Raw genomic sequence first — 17,709 nt, 5'->3', positions numbered from 1 at the left:
TTGGCACGATGAGCTTTGAGCTTTTGGTCTATCTTCATTGTATTTCCCTTATGCTCACTGTACTTGTAAAGTTTTTGATTATAGTGAAAATGTGATGGAGTTTTTGGTTATTGTTTGTGGGTTATGCCTTTGGTTATGCTTATTACTAATTGAACTTATGTTGAAAATCCTCCTTGTAGCATCCCAGGATCGGAACCTGGCGAATGGGCGCTGGGAGCCGAGAATGGGGTTTTACGGAGGCTGTCGGCGCCAGATTCGGCGATCGGGAATTTTGTGAGCCCGGTTTCCGAGTTTGGGGCGTGACAGAGAAGTTGGGTTAAAGCCGTGATATTAAAAAAATGGTTGGATTCATGGGACCGCAGTTGAAGAAAATTTATTGGTTGATGAACTCCAAAATGTTGAAGCTGCAAGGAGAAAAGATAGATTTGCTAGATAATCATAAACGGAGAGATTGATACACTCATAAATACATGATGATCTCCATGTTGTATCATGTTATATGAGACACGGGCAAACCAAACATCCCATTCCGGAAGAGGCTTCTGCGATGATTGAGGGTTCTTCAATGCATTGGCAGAATCAGGGATAGAATCAGATTGGATCAGCAGAGTTTCGCCAGGACAAATGGGAAACAAAGCATCCATCATGCTCACTTCTTCAACTTCCGTTGTTGGAGTGAATGATGGACCCAAGCAATAGTAATCGCCGATTGGCAATTGAAAATTTGTCTTATTGATGCACTTATCAGTAAAAGCATCCATCACTGTAACTAGATCATTTTGTTGGAACGACAGGGTGGAAGATGAGTAGGTAGTCATTGCTTAAGAGAAAGTTGGAATTTGGAGTTGCTTAAAAGAGAATAAGAAATGAAAGCGTAAAGCGAAAAGAATTTAAAATGACGCTTATATCGGTCAAGAGAAAAGAGCATTTATTAGGGCATCATTACGATTGTGTAAGAAATGATGACCCTTACTTCGATAAAGTGAAACCGTCGCTAATTTGTTATGGTGAATCGGCCGAATACGATTATCAGCTCGCTGCCATGTGTAGGCAATAAATGCTACATTAATGAGGAGTCGCACGCCACCTTCACCTTTTTCCAAAAGTGAAGTGACGTGGGGGGCAATGTTCATCCCCATTATCACCATTCCTCTTAAAAACCAATCAGATTAGATTACTTGTGATTTATATAAATCCGCATGGTGCATTTGGAGATTTGAAAAGATTTCTTAATAAACAACAACTAAGATGTATCAGACAGTGCCACGTCAATGTCTAAGTGGCTGATGAAGAAGCAATCGGGAAGAAATAGTTACAGGACAGATGGTAAAAGGAGAAATAGAGGAATTTAAGTAGTGACAAACGGTTATAACAACTGTCAGAACGTGAGCAGGGTCTAAATGACCGGATTAAAGCTATAAATAGTAGAGGAATTTAGCAGGAAAAGTTCATCTCATACTAACCCAATCAAACCAAACATTACATTTCAAGTATCAATCAATTTACATTCCATAGTATAATCATTTACTTTCCTTGTCAAGTAAATTACATATCTTAGTGTAATCCTTTACTTTCAGCATACTATTTACATTCCGTAATGTAATCTGTAGTGTTAATCAAGTAGTTATAATTTGAGTTTACGCTCGCGCGCTGGATTTAGTTCTTCAATCAAAAATATGTTTTGTAGTTGTTATTCGTCACCGACTATAAGAATCCCTTTCTCATTTTACCTTATCTGTATTGATAAGTCCTTTCGTACGGAAGGTAAAGGTACAGCCCATCATCAGAGGACGAAACCCACCCTCTGAATCCTGTTTACACATTCAACAAGTGGTTGAATAGGTGACCAATCTCATCATATCCTGGTTATATGCTACGTGTCCACGTATTTTGATACTCATGTCATAATTATTCAGTTTGAATTTAGCCGCATTTTCAATAATGTCAAACATGCAGAAGCCGAGAGAACCACGCAACGCAAAGTGACCCTTTAAGCAAGATATGTTGCATAGAAGGGAACCCACGTATTCGAAGAAAGCTCAAAGCAAATTCATACGCACCAATAAGAAACAAAACATAGATATGTGTAATTCATGTTGCGGGGCTGTGGATGGGCTAGTCTGGCCCATCTGGATTTAAGGGGCTGGGCTCGGGCTATATCGTGAGCAAATCAGCCCAACCCAACCGGGTTTCATGGGATGGGGCTCATGTGGTCTGAATGTTGCACAAGAGTGGCCTGGCTCGAGGGTGGACTTGGGCTCACGTGGGGTAGAATTATTGTGGACCGGGGTCGGGCCTTGGGTTCGGCCGATCAGGAATAGATCACGGGGAGTATGACTCTCTTTCTTTTGAAATTTATCCAGCACACCATTGGTCTAATCGATTACAAAAACGAGGGGACGCCGAATAGATATTGAGTAGCGAGACTGGCTACTGAAGTGACGTCACCAAGTTCTGTGGCTCCACCATGATGTATGTTTTATATCCACACCGTACATCTATTTTTAGAGATCATATTAGGGAATTAGCCAAAGAATGACTCAGATCTATATCTGGAGTGGACCCCACCACAGAAAACAGTGGGGAGAGTAACGCCACCATTAAAAACTTATAAGGGCCACAAAATTTTTCGATCAAGCTGATATTTGTGTTTTCCCTTATTTCATATCTGAGTTAACACATGAACAGGTTGGATCTCAAATAAACATCACGTGGACCTTAGGAAGGTTTCAATGGTGAACGTCACTCTCCCCACTGTTTTCTGTGGTTTGATCCACTCCAGCACTGGATCTACCTGATTCTTTGGATAATACCCTAAATTTCTCTCTCCTAATGGATGGACGGTGTGGATACAACACCTGCATCATCGTGGGTCCCACAGAACTTGGTGACGTCACTTCAGTAGCAAGTCTGCTCAACCTGTCAGCAGCTAATCCGGGCCCCAAACGAGGTCGCACGTATACACTGGGCCCACTTTTCGGCGCTTGTCACGCGCGAGCACGTGTGAACCGAGAGCACCGTAAAACAGGAAAATAGAGGGGAGAGGGGAATCAATCGGAGGTTGGGAATGGAGTTGCTGAGGCTTCCAATCGTTCGTCCCTCCTCTCTGACAGTGTTCTTCTCCATTTCAAACACAGCTCGACTATCTGGTTCTCTCTCTCTCTTCTGCTTCTTCTTCGAACTAATCCTTTCTTTTTCTTCTATTCTTTGCGTGTGTGCGTGTTTTCTCTGCCCGACTCTTCTTTCGAAATTTATGTTTTCTTCAAACACCTATCTATCTGTTCCCCTTGTTCTTACTTCTTTCTTCTTCTTCTTGATTAGCAGTTTTCTCCCATACCCATCTTCCCTTTTTTTGCTGTTTTTTAAATTATTTCTGCATCAATCTATCATTTTTGGACCTTTTTCATCTATGTTACCGGCTTCTCTTTAACTGAAATTTTCAGTTTTCTCGCATACCCATCGACCCATTTTCATTGTTATTGTTCCATCATTTTCTGTCTTGTTGTCTACAATTCTTGATTTTTGTTTCTAAGGAAGTTGCATTTTTCTCACATACCTTTTTGTCTATCATTCTCACTTTCTTTCTTCTAAATTCGAAGTTTTCTTACCTACCCATCTTCCCATTCCAGGTTCTTCAATCTTTCTTGCTTTTTTTTCCGCCAAATTTGCAGTTTCCTCACATACCCGTGTACCTATTTCCTCAGCTTTTGCTTATTTGTGAACTAAAACATGCTTTTTTATGCAGAGACAGAACTCCTTTCACTATATTCATACCATCCTGTTGCTAACCTTGTTTATTTGATTTTCAGTAAGGCGGGTCGCTACTCGTTTCCTTTCATGTCCGTTGAGAACCTTTGCAGCTGCAAGATCGGAAAGAGCTCTACCCCAGAAGAAGTAAGCTTTGTATCTTTTGGGTTGCATTTGGATGCTCAATCTTATTGAATTGCAATAAGAAGGGGAAATTACAATTGTGGGGTCTGCTCGACTATGGCCATCCATTGCGATTGGAATCTAAGCACCAGCCCAAGTTGATTTGTTTCAATGACATCATTTTCTTTTAGGAAATTACTCTGAATCTTCTAATCGGCGATGTTATCTTCTTTCATTTCCTTTCTTTCTAAAAAAATTCAGGAAAAAGAGGCTGGATGAGGTCTGTCTTGAACAGTACCAGCAGTACAGCCGAACCTTCATACAGTCATGGATCCTACAAGGTCAGCAGCATTCCAAGTTTTAAGTAATCTTTTCCGCTAATTTACTATGCTTGGTTGAAGCGAGCATACTAAGCATTGGAATGAACAGCTTGTGTTGCCAGCCGAAATGCCCTTTTACATGCTCAGTAATTCTTTCGTTGTTATACAACTGTCTTCAATCTGTATTCTAAGATTCATTTCTCTATCTGTACAGTTTTTTTTTTTTTTTTTTTTTGTTTTTTTTTTATAAGTATGTTTGTTTTGATATTTGATGCAAAGGGACTTATTACAATGCCATTTAAACTGAGGGAAAGTATCTTCGATGCATTAATAAATTTCTCGTCCATGATGGAATCCATTCTTTAGGATGCATTTTTATGTCCCTAAAAAAGCAGGGGGTGGGGATGCTGTTCCCCAATAAGTATCTGTGATATTTGGATCCTACCTGAAATACAAAGGATATTGATTTGGACAACTATTCAGAGAAGTGAATTGTTGGGGATTTGCTTCAATGAATAAAAGAAGAAGAAGAAGAAGAATTGTTGGGGATTCGCAATTTTGCATGTGTGAAAAGGAGGTCAACACCTTTTCTCAGGCCTTTGCTTGCAAATCTGAAAAGCTCCTGACAACATATCCTGGCCTCCCTTTGTGCATTTTTAAACCGGCAAAACAAAACATGTCTGCGATTTGGCGGTAAGCAGGATGGAGCAAAAGATCTTGGGGTGGAAAAGCTAAAATTTACCATTAAGGGGACGCATCACTCTATTTCTAATCAAACTGGCACTAGCCAACATGTCATTGTACTTTATGTCATTTTTCCACTGCCCAACAAGTGTCATTTACATAATGGAGAGGATCAAGAGGGGCTTTCTTTTTTTTTGAGAGGTAACAGATACTTTATTTATAAATAATAATTTAAATTAAAAAAATAATAATAATAAAAAATTTAAATAAAAAAAAAACACCAAAGGAACACAGCAAACAGCAAACAGCAGGGAGGAAATCAGACCGCTGAGGTAGCGGGGCGATCACCCTCCCAAAGAGGACAAGTTACAGCCATTTAAGTTAACAACAATGGAGTCCCACTCTACAATATATTGCTGAACTCTAAACCGGACAGCTCTGTCGTATTAGGGATATCATTGAGGAGCTTTCTATGACTGAGTTATAAAAATAGATTCCACTTGGTGGGGTGGGATGTGTGGTATGTAAACCGAAGGAGCATGCAGTTAGGGATAAGGAATCTCAAGAAGATACACTTGTCTTTATCGGGTTAGTGGCTTTGGAGGTCAGGGGAGGAGGGAGATGGGTTGTGGAGAAGGTTTATTGCTAGCAAATACTAGGTAGAGGAAGGTGACATTTGACTCAATATAGGGCATCTGGCATATGGAAAGCTTTGCTAAAAGTGAATATTCTTTTTAGCATATGGGCATATCCTACATTCTTGGAGAGCTCTTAGACTTGTTTTTTGGCTTAATAGGTGGTGTGGTGATACTCATACACCACTCAATGCCGCTTTCCCAAGTCTTTTCATAATCACTTTGGAGGAAGGGTCCCTTCTAGTTGTATCCCTATATGTTTCCTTGGTGGGGGATTGTGTGGTTTGGAGTCCTTGATTTCATAGGAACCTCATGACTGAAGAGATATCCAAGTATGTTCGCCTTATGGAAGTGCTCCATAGCCATAACATGGTGCTTTCAGATCATGATACAAACAAGGGTGTGGATATTTGATAGATCAAGCCGCTTTACAGTCAAATCCTTCTACTTGGCCATCAACTCCCTGTCAATCTATAGAGTTCCAGACACCATCCTATCTGGTAGTTTATGGGGCTGCCGCGTATTCTTTCTTTTGGTTGGCTGGTGAGCAAAAATAAAGTGCCAACGATTGATCACTTGAGGAGCATGAATGTGATTGTCACAAATGGATGCATTCTTTGTCTTAGAGAGGCAGAGTCGGTGGATCACCTTTTTATGCATTGCTCCTTCTCGTTGGTGATATGGTGGCACTTCGTGAGGTTGTTTGAAGTGTCCTGGGTCATTGCATCCTCAGCCAAGGAGTAGAACTTGGCATGGAAGCAAGCAAGAGTGTAAATGGACTGTCCTTTGGAGGTCCTCTCTTTTGGAGTCCCTATGGGTGATTTGGCAAGGATGCAACAATTGGACATTCCGGTATAAGTTAGGAATGGTGGATGTAGTGTTCCTTAAGGTGAAAAGGCTAGTGATGGATTGGGCAAGGTCATCTATCTATTTTGTGGCTTCTCAAGGGAACCCCGTGGGTTACTGGGAGTTATTTTCTGTTGTACCATTTGGAGATGCCTCATCATCCTTTTCTTTTTTTATACACTTTTTCTAATTTAATTTCTTCGGTACCCTTCAAAAAGAAAAGAAAAAGGGCAGAAAAACCAATCCTGTTTAATGTTATTTTGGTTTTTGGCAATGCCCCAAAAGTATAGCATGAATCGATAACACACTGTTCTTCCAAAATATGCAATTTGGGGTACATCCAAGCACACCCTCAATGTGCTGTATTGTATTTAGTCCATTATGTAGGTATTTTGGTTACATGACATTCTTTTGTTTTCTAGGCTATATTTGTGCAATATTCATTAAAGAAGGTCGTATTAAATGTAGAAATGTAGGATCATGTTTCAGTTCAAGGAAAGGAATTTTATGTTGCCCCAAATTTGGTTTCAAAACTTCACATGGTGTCCCAGACCCAGCATTCAGACTTTAGGTTCCAACTCTCGACAGACCTATGCAAAGGAAGAGTTGCCTCTTAGGGCCTGTTTGGATACCACCAAATAAGTTACTTTTTCTACTTACAATAGTAGATAAGTAACTTATTTGAGATAAGTAAGTTTGGTTTAAGATCAATTATAAGTAACTTTTTTACTTAAAAGGTACTTAATCACTTCAGCTTAATAAGTAGAAACCAAGATAAGCTACTTAAGGCATAAGTAGCTTATCTTAAGTTACTTACAATCCAAACGCCCCCTTACTATTTGTCAAAAGTCATTCAGTCTTTGCCCAAATCATACTTCATGCCAACCAAATTTCTTCTTTCTCACATTCATACTCTTCATAACATTACTTTTAATACTCCTTACTTCCTGATCTTTCCTCCTTTCCCCGTACATATTGAGATAATACCCAAATACATGTATGTGCTTGCATATCGGTATGTAATAGAGGCTAAATAGAAACCCTAAAACTGAAAACCCCAATTGAATTGGACTTAAACCATAAAACCTAAACAAGATCAAATCGAGTTTAATTCCAGAAACCCTGTAACTCCAAAGAGAATTTGAATTTTGTACCCTAAACCCAAAAGTCTATTAACTAGAAAAATCTAATGAAATATCTTGTAAGAGCTAGAAATTTTTTAAGGAAAATCTGTTAACAGTCATACATTCATGGATTTTTGCATGCGGCGGCACCATGTCTGTCTATTGTTTCTGTCCTTCTAGACATGTTTTGTGTGTATGCATTTACGCATATAGGAAACTAACATATATGCAACCCCATTTTAACAGGGTTCTTCTATTGTCTCTATCTACTTTTCAATGAAAGGCTTGCAATCAACGCATACTTCTTTGTTTCCTCACCACTACAAAACCATATTTCATTTGAAACTTTTTGTGTTTTTTGTTCTTGTTAGGCCTCTTTCTAGTATTTACTCCAGTAACCTCTTTTTCAGGCAAAGTATTTGTGGATGGAAGAGTGGTAAATAAGGCTGGAACACCGGTATCAGATAAAGCAGTTGTGGAGATAGTGGCTGAGGTTCCAAAATATGTATGTAGGTGATGATCCTCCAGACATACTTTTTTATTGTAGAATTATTAAAATTTAAGCTCTAAGCTACCACAGAAAATCATAAAAGATGTCTCGATTCCATTTTTATGTTTTTAATCCAGAGCAGGATACAAGTTAGAGGCTGCCATTGAGCAGTTAGGTGTTGATGTTGCGGGAAGAGTTGCTCTTGACTCAGGGCTTTCGACTGGAGGCTTTACTGATTGTTTGCTTCAATACGGTGTATCGTTTGTCTATGGAGTTGATGTAGGCTATGGACAGGTATTATAATTTATGCTCATAAAAAGATCAATTGAAGAGCTCTTAGATTGTTTCCTGAAATGCCATGTGGACAGAACTTTAAATGGTCTTAATTACCTATTTTCTATCAAATTGTGAATTTGATATATTTATATAAACAATGGCGACTTCACTCGATTAACTATTGTGAATTGTTTATATGGCAATGTTTCTCTTCCTTTTGTTTCCATCACCAATCCTAGTTTCTTTTGAAGAAAGGTCAAGATCATTTACATACCCATTTCTTTCCTTACCTTTTCTTTCCTTTTCTTTTTCTTTTTCTTTTTCTTTTTTTCTTTTCTTTTCTTTTCTCTTGAGAAGATAACCATTTCACTAAGCTCTTTCAAAAAGATACAGAACAAAGAACGTGAGACCGGATGCAGAGGTGACCTCATCATGCTGCACCATTCAAAAAACAATGTACTAAAGAAAATAAGAAACAATCCAAACGCCACCAAAAACTCAGGCCACCCGGTTACCCAAAGATAATTAAAATGCCAGTACGCATATCTGTTTTGCAAGCAGAACTCTCCGATTCGTCAGACAACAGCCACCTCATGTCTTTTCTAGATAATTGCATTGGAGGAAAAGGCTAACATTTACTTTATGGAATCCATGGTTTTCTTTACCAAGCAAATAGAAGAATTTGTCTAAGGAAATAATTTCTTTTCCTTTCTTTTCCTGCTTAACAAACAGGCCGGTGATTTAGTTATTTAATTATAATATCACTTCTCTTCGTAATCTTTCAGAATCACAACTTGTGTCCAATATTTAGCAGCAAAAAAAATTCTACCATTGTACTGCTGCTTCTTTGGAATCTTGCTGCTACCACCATCTCCTACCTCAGGCCACCATCGTTTTTACTAAAGAATCAAGGCATTTAACCAATAACTTAACCAGATTGCTTATCATTTTGGAATAGCTCAATGACATACCCATCAATAAATGTAAGAATTTATCTGAAAAGTTCACACTTTGGTATAAATTTATGGCATTTTTATTTCCAAAGTTTGATTTGCCTACTAATTTTGTTGGTAAGTTATTGCATTTCCTGTTATTATTTCTGCTTATTCACTTCTTTTGGAAATTAATGCCTTGAATGCTTCCATAGGTGGCTGATAAAATTCGCCAGGACGAGCGTGTCTCTGTCATAGAGAGGACAAACTTGAGATACCTTCCTGGGCTTCCGCAAAAAGTGGACCTTGTGACTCTGGACCTTTCATTTATTTCCATACTTTTGGTATGCTCTCCAGTGATAGTAAAGTTGGATTATTATGCTATTAGAATTTCCATCACGTTAGTAAATAAATTTCTCATATCCTGATGAAAGCTCAAAGTGAAAAATCTTGTTCATTGCAATTTCAAGCACAGAAATCTCTGAAGAGGTATTCAATGTTTCTAGCCCTGGAATACATTTGGGTAAATCTCAGAAAATAAAATAACTGAAGCTTATGAAACTGTGGGGAAAAATATATAAGCGATGGAAATATTTAGTAAAATTAAAAATCGTTATTTTCCTGAAATTGCAAGAATGTAGAATAATTTAATACTAACTTGAAAATATCACAATATTTTAATTTCTTGATAATCTGATCAGTATTTCAAGATCTTTACAAGATTTCGCAGATATTCATCTATGCCCTTAATGGTTGGTTACCGCCAGCTTAGTTGGTCATTGAAGACACAATTAGGACAGGTCTCATTATTCATTTCAGAGAAAATACATGGATTTCCCCATGAAAGATTTTTACCAGCTAGGTTTAGCCAATCTCTAATTGCTGGGACAAGGCTATGCCTATGATGATTCATCTATGCCCCTAACGATGAACTTGCATGATGATTGAAACAGAAGCATGAACTCTAATGCATTTTTTCTTGAAGTGTTAGAATTGTGTATGAAATATGGATTGATTGGCACCATTTCTCATACAAGCCATTGTTTGTACTTATTTCTCCATTAAGCTCATCTTCAACGGTGTAGAGATGATGTCCCTCACACAGTTATTTTCAATATGATTAAGAGAGATGTCTCACATCTGCTTTTTTCACTTACACTTGGAGGAGAGATGTCTCCAAAATTCCCAGAAAAGCAAGAAAAAAACTTCCCAAAAAATGTGGGCTAAAGTGTCCTGTAAATGATAAACAACCATTTGGAACATCTGAAAGCAAACTAGAGATGCCACCCCATGTAAGTTCCTTTTGACCTTTTTAAGGGCTTCGTTGCCAGTTTTGGCATCTATTCGACTTGTTGATGTGCAGGTAGTTTTTAGTTATTTTCATCTATTCAACTCGTTGACGTTCTTATGATAGAATTGTCTCCCTGCTCCCTGGAGTCCTATTTCCAAGTGACCACAAACCTTCCATTTCTTCTTCTAAGCTCTCCCAACCCTAGTACACTTCCATGATTGTACCATCACTTCCACCGAGTTTAAAATTCAAGTAATACAGTTCTTAATTTTCCCTAATTATGTCATTTTTCATGATTTCCTATTCTTTTCCGTTGTTTGTAGCAATCTGACACTATTCTTTGTTGACCTGACCAAGTTGAACTGGCAAATCAAGGACCCTTTTTTTTCTGTTGATTTTAATATGTTAAAGTTGGTTGTCCATTCCCTTATATGGACACTGAAGAAAGTGATGCCTAGGAAGTAGATTGCACTTTTGAATATGGAAGTTCAATGAATGTCTGGAACTACCAAAGAGCAACTTGATTTGTGTGTTGTAGGGTGCTCCATTTGGGCAGCTTTTGATCCTTTTTCCATGGATAAATGCAGGTGATGCCTGCTGTACTCAATGTCATGAAGAATGAGTCCACATTGATTACACTGGTCAAACCACAATTTGAGGCTCGCAGATCACAGGTTTGTAATTTCAATGAGCTGCTGCAACTGTTTTTATTGAGTTTTTTCTTTTTAATTTGCTATGATGTCCATCTAGAGTTGTTAGCCCCCAATCAAACTATGGATGATTTTCTTTTCTTTTCCTATTTTCCCTTTTTTATCAGTGAAGAGAATGTGTTAGTAGAGTTGAAATATTATTACAAAATCAAAAAGGTGTTCCCAAACTTTGTGGAAGGCCTATCCATCCCTTCCCAGGCAAGAAAATGGGCCACACAGATTCCTTGGAAATGGAAGAGAAGGTAACTTGTAAAGACAGATTTCCCTAATTACCTCAAGTGAATTATCAGATAATCTCTGTAGGGGACCCTCCTGTATGCCGTCTCTAAGTCAATAAAGACCATGTGGAGATCTTCCACATTATCTCTGTATTGTGTGCTTAGTTGCTTACTCCAAATCAATAAAGACCATGTGGAGACTGGAGATCCTTCTCTCCTCCCTGTACTAGTCCATCAACCGTCCAAGTAAGAAAATAGCCTCAATGACTGACCTCCCTAGCATAAAGCTGAACTGATTTTCTGATACATTCATCTCATGCTTGAAGTTAGGTCCCTTGATAGAGTGGAATGGCAGGATAGGATTCATGTAACCGACCCTAATCAGTTGGGGTTAAGGCTTAGATGATGACAACGATGACGATTCATCTTGTGCCTTGATCTTTGCTCATTCAGTCTCCCCAAGTTGAATACTATGACTTGTTAGTTTAATCCCGTGATAAACAGTGCAGCTCTCTCCTTTATTCTTGTAAATAGGTATCATGGTACTTGAAACATCCTGTGAGGATTCATGAGAAAAGGATATATGGCAATGGCTGCCTACCTGATGCAACACTCCAAAATGATGGAAATCATGCACAACAGCTATGTCCATGTGGGAGGTGGAGGAATTGTAAATCTGCACAAGAGTGCTTGCTACATTTCAAATCTAATTCATTAAAATGGTTAGTAATGACTAAATCTGAAATTTTATTGCTTTCCAGGTGGGAGGTGGAGGAATTGTGAGAGATCCTGCAGTACATCAGGAGGTATGTACTTCTTCCCTTTTATTGCTTGATGAGCTTGTCTTGGGTTCAAACCCAGCTTACCTATGAAAAAAGTTATAATAGGTGAGAGCCTTGGTGTTTAAAACACTGGACTCAGTACTCATGTCACAGTGGAACTTAAGCCAAGTTGCAAGTCTATTTGCTAGTGTCAAAACATTGGTTAAGATAAGCCATGTTATGATACAGTTTGTACTTCTACCATGAACAGATCTGGTGGCATATTTTATCCTTTTTATTTTATTTTATTTTATTTTTCTTTTATCATGGTGCCTGCTTTGAGTATTTTCTGGTGGACCTCTGACATAAAATAGCCCCCACCCTATACCTTTTCTTCCTGCTGCAGGTCACTTACCTTTCATCGTAGGTGGACAGCCCACCGTTATGTGTCCACCCTTTCTTTTATTTCTTGCTGATGCAGGTCACTTACCTTTTATCACAGTGCATGAAAGTTGCACTGTCTGAGTTTAGAGTCTAGAAATTAGACAATTAGACCAATGACCATCTTTTTACCCGTCCTTTCTGATGGCCACTGATTAGACTGTTATCATCTGATCAGTATGATTTTCCGGCTATTATGCTTCATCCACAGCGTGGCCCCAATTTGTCTGGTCCACATTGGCATGCTAGTATGCCATGTGTATGGTGGATGAGCCACCACAATTTAGTAAGTTGCGGCAATTGCACATCACAATCTCACCATGAAATTTGTTTATTTTTTTCCCTGCACTCACACCATGTAGTTTGTTGATTGGGTTCTGTTATGTGTAGGTTCTTGAGAGGATCATCAAGGGCGTAGAAGGTTTCGGTTTCTCCAACAAAGGGTGGATAGAGTCTCCCCTAAAGGGCGCTGAGGGAAACACAGAATTTCTGGTTTGCTTCCATAGAAACTCCTGAGAAAACAGCATGACTCACCTTTCGTCTTATGACTTGTTATCTTCATCACTTGATGAAAAGACGATTTTATGCACCTAGCTTCAGAGCCTTATTTTGGGTAGAGATCCCAAATGCATACACCATTGTTAAGGAACCTATCAAGTTTGGGGTGTGACCAATTATCAAAGAAGATGGTTTTGTGATGCTCTATACACCATTCAACTTTGGTTATGGATTCGTGGCTTTTGTTGAGGGGCTTTCAAATACTTGGATACCCCACATTCTCCGAGTTTTGAATCAGTCGATAGGAAGCAACAGTGATGGGTTCTGCTTCTGATCAATGAATGTGGCTTGCTTGTTGAGGAAGAATCGAGAGTGAGAAGATGATCATAAAGCTATGTTGGTGTTTGAGTGGTTGTTGCCCCATGTATTTTTATTTTCTTTCTGGATGTGTTTGGGCAAATGTAGGTTTTGAAATTTTTACATGAACCTTTCTGAATGAGAGTTTCTTCCAATTGGAAATATTGCAAGGGTGTGTTTGGATGCCACCCATTTTTCATTTTTCACTAAATCCACAAATGACATGCAGATTCCAGGACAATTTTTCGTTGTTTTTTTCCAAAGAATGGGGATAAGGCATTGCTTAATTGCATTTTTGCGTATTAAAATATGTGATTTTATTTATTTTTTTTAAATATGAACCGTTAATCAGATTTCTTGTCACAAAATCTCATACAATGATGTTTCAGGCTTATTGGTACTTGAGTGGGCCACAAACTTACATTTAATTAATTCCGGCCCTTGGTATGCTTCTGACAGTCAGAGAGGAAAATGGGTTGCAACACATTTTTTAGTGGCATTCAAACAGGACGCAAGTGAACTTTTTTGCTGATATGAAAATTCCAGGAATGAATTGTCACTCATCTGTGGGATCATCCTTGGACATTGAGTCAGTACAAAATGGGGCCCATTGGTTGGGTATCCAAACTATCATTAGATGCAACCTTAAATTGAAAGCAGGCCCCAAGTTCTCCAGCACGCGAAGATCATATCCATTCAGTCATTAACCTTATTTCCATCTCTACTGTATACAATCACCGGAGTACTTTCAACCATCAATAATCAATCTCATGACTGCTACTTGAAGGTTTAGTGTCTTTCGATTAGGGAGTTTTTGGGTGGGTGGTCTACCAATGGAGGGACCCATCAATCAACAATCTGGATGACTCAGACCATGGACCCCAATCAAACAGACCCAACGCTGAGGATCATATAATTCTAATGAACAAAGTGCCTAGGATAATATTGTAAGATAGTTTTAGGTAGCTTTACTACTAGGGCTGGTGATGCGCTGGGATTTTCCAGCCCAGCGACTTAAATAACACTCCCTCAAACGGTCTGGACAAGCGTGAGATGAGATGGGAGGTTTGCAGAGTGCACCCAATGCACAATATCAAATAAATGCCTTTGGATCAAACGGCATTTTGGTCTCACACTGTTTTGGAAGGTGCGTCCAAACAGACCCTCAGCCCAAACTCTAGAATCTCAAATTGCCAATTTCCGCACCATTCCATTCTTGCAGAGAGCTATCCTGGAAGTCCATGCAGATATGCCTGAAGCCGTTGTAATATGGGAAGCGCTCCAGTGGTACTGTTACCACCAATCTACAGTTGTACTGGGGTAGATGTGGTGTCACGTGCTGCATGCATAAAATCCAAACCGTCCATCATATGCATCAGCACATGTTACCCTTATGGTCCTGAAATCAAGTTGATCGGTCAATCAGGTGGGCCACCACACTACAGGAAACAAGTTGGGAGGGAACTTCCACCCTTGATTTGCATAGAGGGTCCACCATGTAGTATATATGAAATCAAGGCCATTCAAACTACCTGGCCTGGATGAAACCGTTTCAAAATTCAGGTGGGCCCCTGTTTAAATGTAACGCCCTAAAATTCGGGGGTCAAGCATAACTCAGCTCCCGAGTTTCAAAACATCACTTATGCAATATATTTAATAATGAATGTATGTTGTCTGTAAGAGTACATAAAACATGGAATAGATTAAGCCAAACTGCAAACATAATTCAAGGATAAGTGATAAACGCAAGCGGAAGACTTAAAGAAACTTATGTGTACATGTGTAAGTCCTTGAAATACATATACATGCCAGGTCATACTTACAAGTGTTGCTATCAAAAATAAAAGCATTAAATGACATTATCTATTCCAAAAGAAAACCTAGAATTCCCGCGCATCAGGACATGGCTCACAAGAAACCGCCTGAAAACTGCATAAAAGAAAATGCGGCCTCATCATCCTCGAACTCCTGCTCTGCCTCAGGGGTCGCATCAACATCTGCATCTAAGACAAAGTCTGGTTGGTGTTTAAACACCATCCCAGAACGTGGGAGTGAGTGATCAACTCAGTGGAACAATATAGCAAAGGTTAACATGTTATCAATTCAATCAAACAGTAATGATAAAGCAGAACAATCAAACATGTCCTAATTACTCTTGTTAATGCAAGGATGAATGTAGAATGATGCGTGCCCTCGCCTGTACACCCTCAGCGTCTTCATCTTACGTTACGCATGACATCACCTCAAGTGCTCCACCTCTTCCAGGCACATGCAATGCGGTGCATGAACATGATTACCAAGTTGTTATTAGTCCTTTTCATACAGCAGGATTGGGAAGCTAAGGTACCTTCCTCATATCAATTTTCACACAGTGATCCATTCTAGGGTCGTCAGTCCTAGACAATCTCAGACGATCATATGGTTTTAGGTCGCTGCAAAGGGCTCGTCACCAATCAATGCACGCCTATCATACCTTCGTTACTACTCTAAGGCTCGTCACCCTAATGCAGTATCCAAGAATGCTCGAGGTCACTACAAAGGGCTCGTCACCAATCAATGTAAGCCGACAGCACGAATATAGTGTCCCATACCACCATAATCAGTTCACAAGTTTGGTTGCTCACTGGTCACTATGGGGAGGCTCGTCACCCCAGCGTAGGCCGACAGCTCGACCACGGTTTCACATACCACCATGTCCGACTCATGAGTCTTAGCGGATCAAGGTACCACGGTTAATGGGATTTCATTGGTAAGTTTGGTACCCTAGATTCAAACAATGACGTCTATACATGGTGAACATACATCGGACAATCGGGTTACTTGACGAGCTCGACTAACACGAGCGCATGTTGGGTTGAACGATATAGAGTGCGCAAACACTCTGTGTGGCAAAACCACTGCCGACAACTCTAATACGACTCGGGTTCGTCAAATCATGTCCTTTGTGACGAAAGCAACCTCAACCACGAACTCAAGGCCGATTACCGATTTCCTAGACTATTCCACAGTCCCAAACACATTCCATTATAACAGCTATGCATATACAATTTAGAACAGTAATGGAACAACACTTCAAATCATATAGCATGTGAGCATTTGAAGAATATCAACTTAACATGGATTTGAACATAAGTAATACTTGAAGTTAAACAATAAGGAATGTGACTTGCATATAGGAAATTATACACATCAATAGGAGAGTTGAGAATCGCTCCTTAACGCCCGCAAATAGGATAATTATTACATCTTAGAGCATTCAGACATTTCTACAAACACTTAGACTACATAGGTCAACATACATGATGTATGTTGGAATACACGCATTTGGACAATTCCTTTTGCCAAGGAGTTGACACACATACATCTAGCACAAATACGTAACAAATAATCATGGCAAACACATGTTCATATTTTATACGCATACGGTACTTTCTACATACACAAAGAATACACAAATCTCTACACAAAGCATATATATCAGGAATACAATATAAACATAACATTTAGCATGTGAAATTGCACCCACAACAAGAATAAACCATTATCTGACATTGAAAGCCTTGAAAACCATAACCTATACGAATATACTCCGCACCTTAAACCAGAAAAGGCACACTGAACTGATTCAGACGATATGTCTTCGTCAATGACGACTAGATGACCTAAGGCAAGAATAGAAACGAGTTGCATCAACACATATACTATTCTAAGCTCTAAACAGATTAGGGTTAGGTTAACTTACCCAAGAATAAACTTTGAATCACCGGAATAACGATTCAAAAGTGATGGTTTAAGGACGTAGAGTAATAGGAAAGAATCTCCAATGATTCACCAACTTCTCTTTCACTTTCTCTCTTTTTTTTTCTCTCTCTTTCTTAGCTAGGGTTAGGAAATTCGTATGGAAAAGAGAGTGAGGGTTTTAAGGTCTTTATATAGGCCTAACATTGATGAAAATAAGCCCAGGGCCAAGGTATACTTAGGTTATAACCAAATCAGGCCTCTCTCGATCCAATGGAGCACTTCCGGTGGTCCTTTTTCCATGTGTGGTCGGACTTAAGCTCACTGACCATGGATCTAGGTCAGGCTGAGTTTTCGTACCAATCGGATACACAGATCAGCCATGGCAGACCACACTCAATTCAACGATCACTGAAACTCGATCAGGTCCACAAGCACTATGACATGCCTGGACCATCTTCCCTGATCCGAGGGTGAAATTGGGTCAGAATCCAACGGTCAGATTGCTTAAAATCGTC

At 39.3% G+C, this 17,709-nt stretch overlaps 1 protein-coding gene across 2 annotated transcripts; it reads left to right on the top strand.

Moving 5' to 3' along the window:
- The first annotated feature begins 3,004 nt into the window (after positions 1–3,004).
- On the top strand, positions 3,005–13,694 carry LOC131246030 (uncharacterized). 2 transcript variants are annotated; one of them, XM_058245889.1, is made up of 10 exons: positions 3,005–3,149; positions 3,810–3,894; positions 4,132–4,211; positions 7,890–7,992; positions 8,107–8,263; positions 9,393–9,521; positions 11,056–11,142; positions 12,158–12,202; positions 12,777–12,884; positions 12,989–13,694. In XM_058245889.1, the coding sequence occupies exons 1-10, from the start codon at positions 3,068–3,070 to the stop codon at positions 13,112–13,114; spliced, it is 1,002 nt and encodes a 333-aa protein (XP_058101872.1). In that variant the 5' UTR covers positions 3,005–3,067; the 3' UTR covers positions 13,115–13,694. The 2 variants fall into 2 exon arrangements, with proteins under 2 accessions (XP_058101872.1, XP_058101873.1); XM_058245890.1 differs by lacking the exon at positions 12,777–12,884.
- Positions 13,695–17,709: the final 4,015 nt, after the last annotated feature.

This window comes from Magnolia sinica, chromosome 5, assembly GCF_029962835.1.
Source record: "Magnolia sinica isolate HGM2019 chromosome 5, MsV1, whole genome shotgun sequence".
In the NCBI taxonomy this organism is placed as follows: domain Eukaryota; kingdom Viridiplantae; phylum Streptophyta; class Magnoliopsida; order Magnoliales; family Magnoliaceae; genus Magnolia; species Magnolia sinica.
This window is presented reverse-complemented; position numbering and strand designations above follow the sequence as displayed.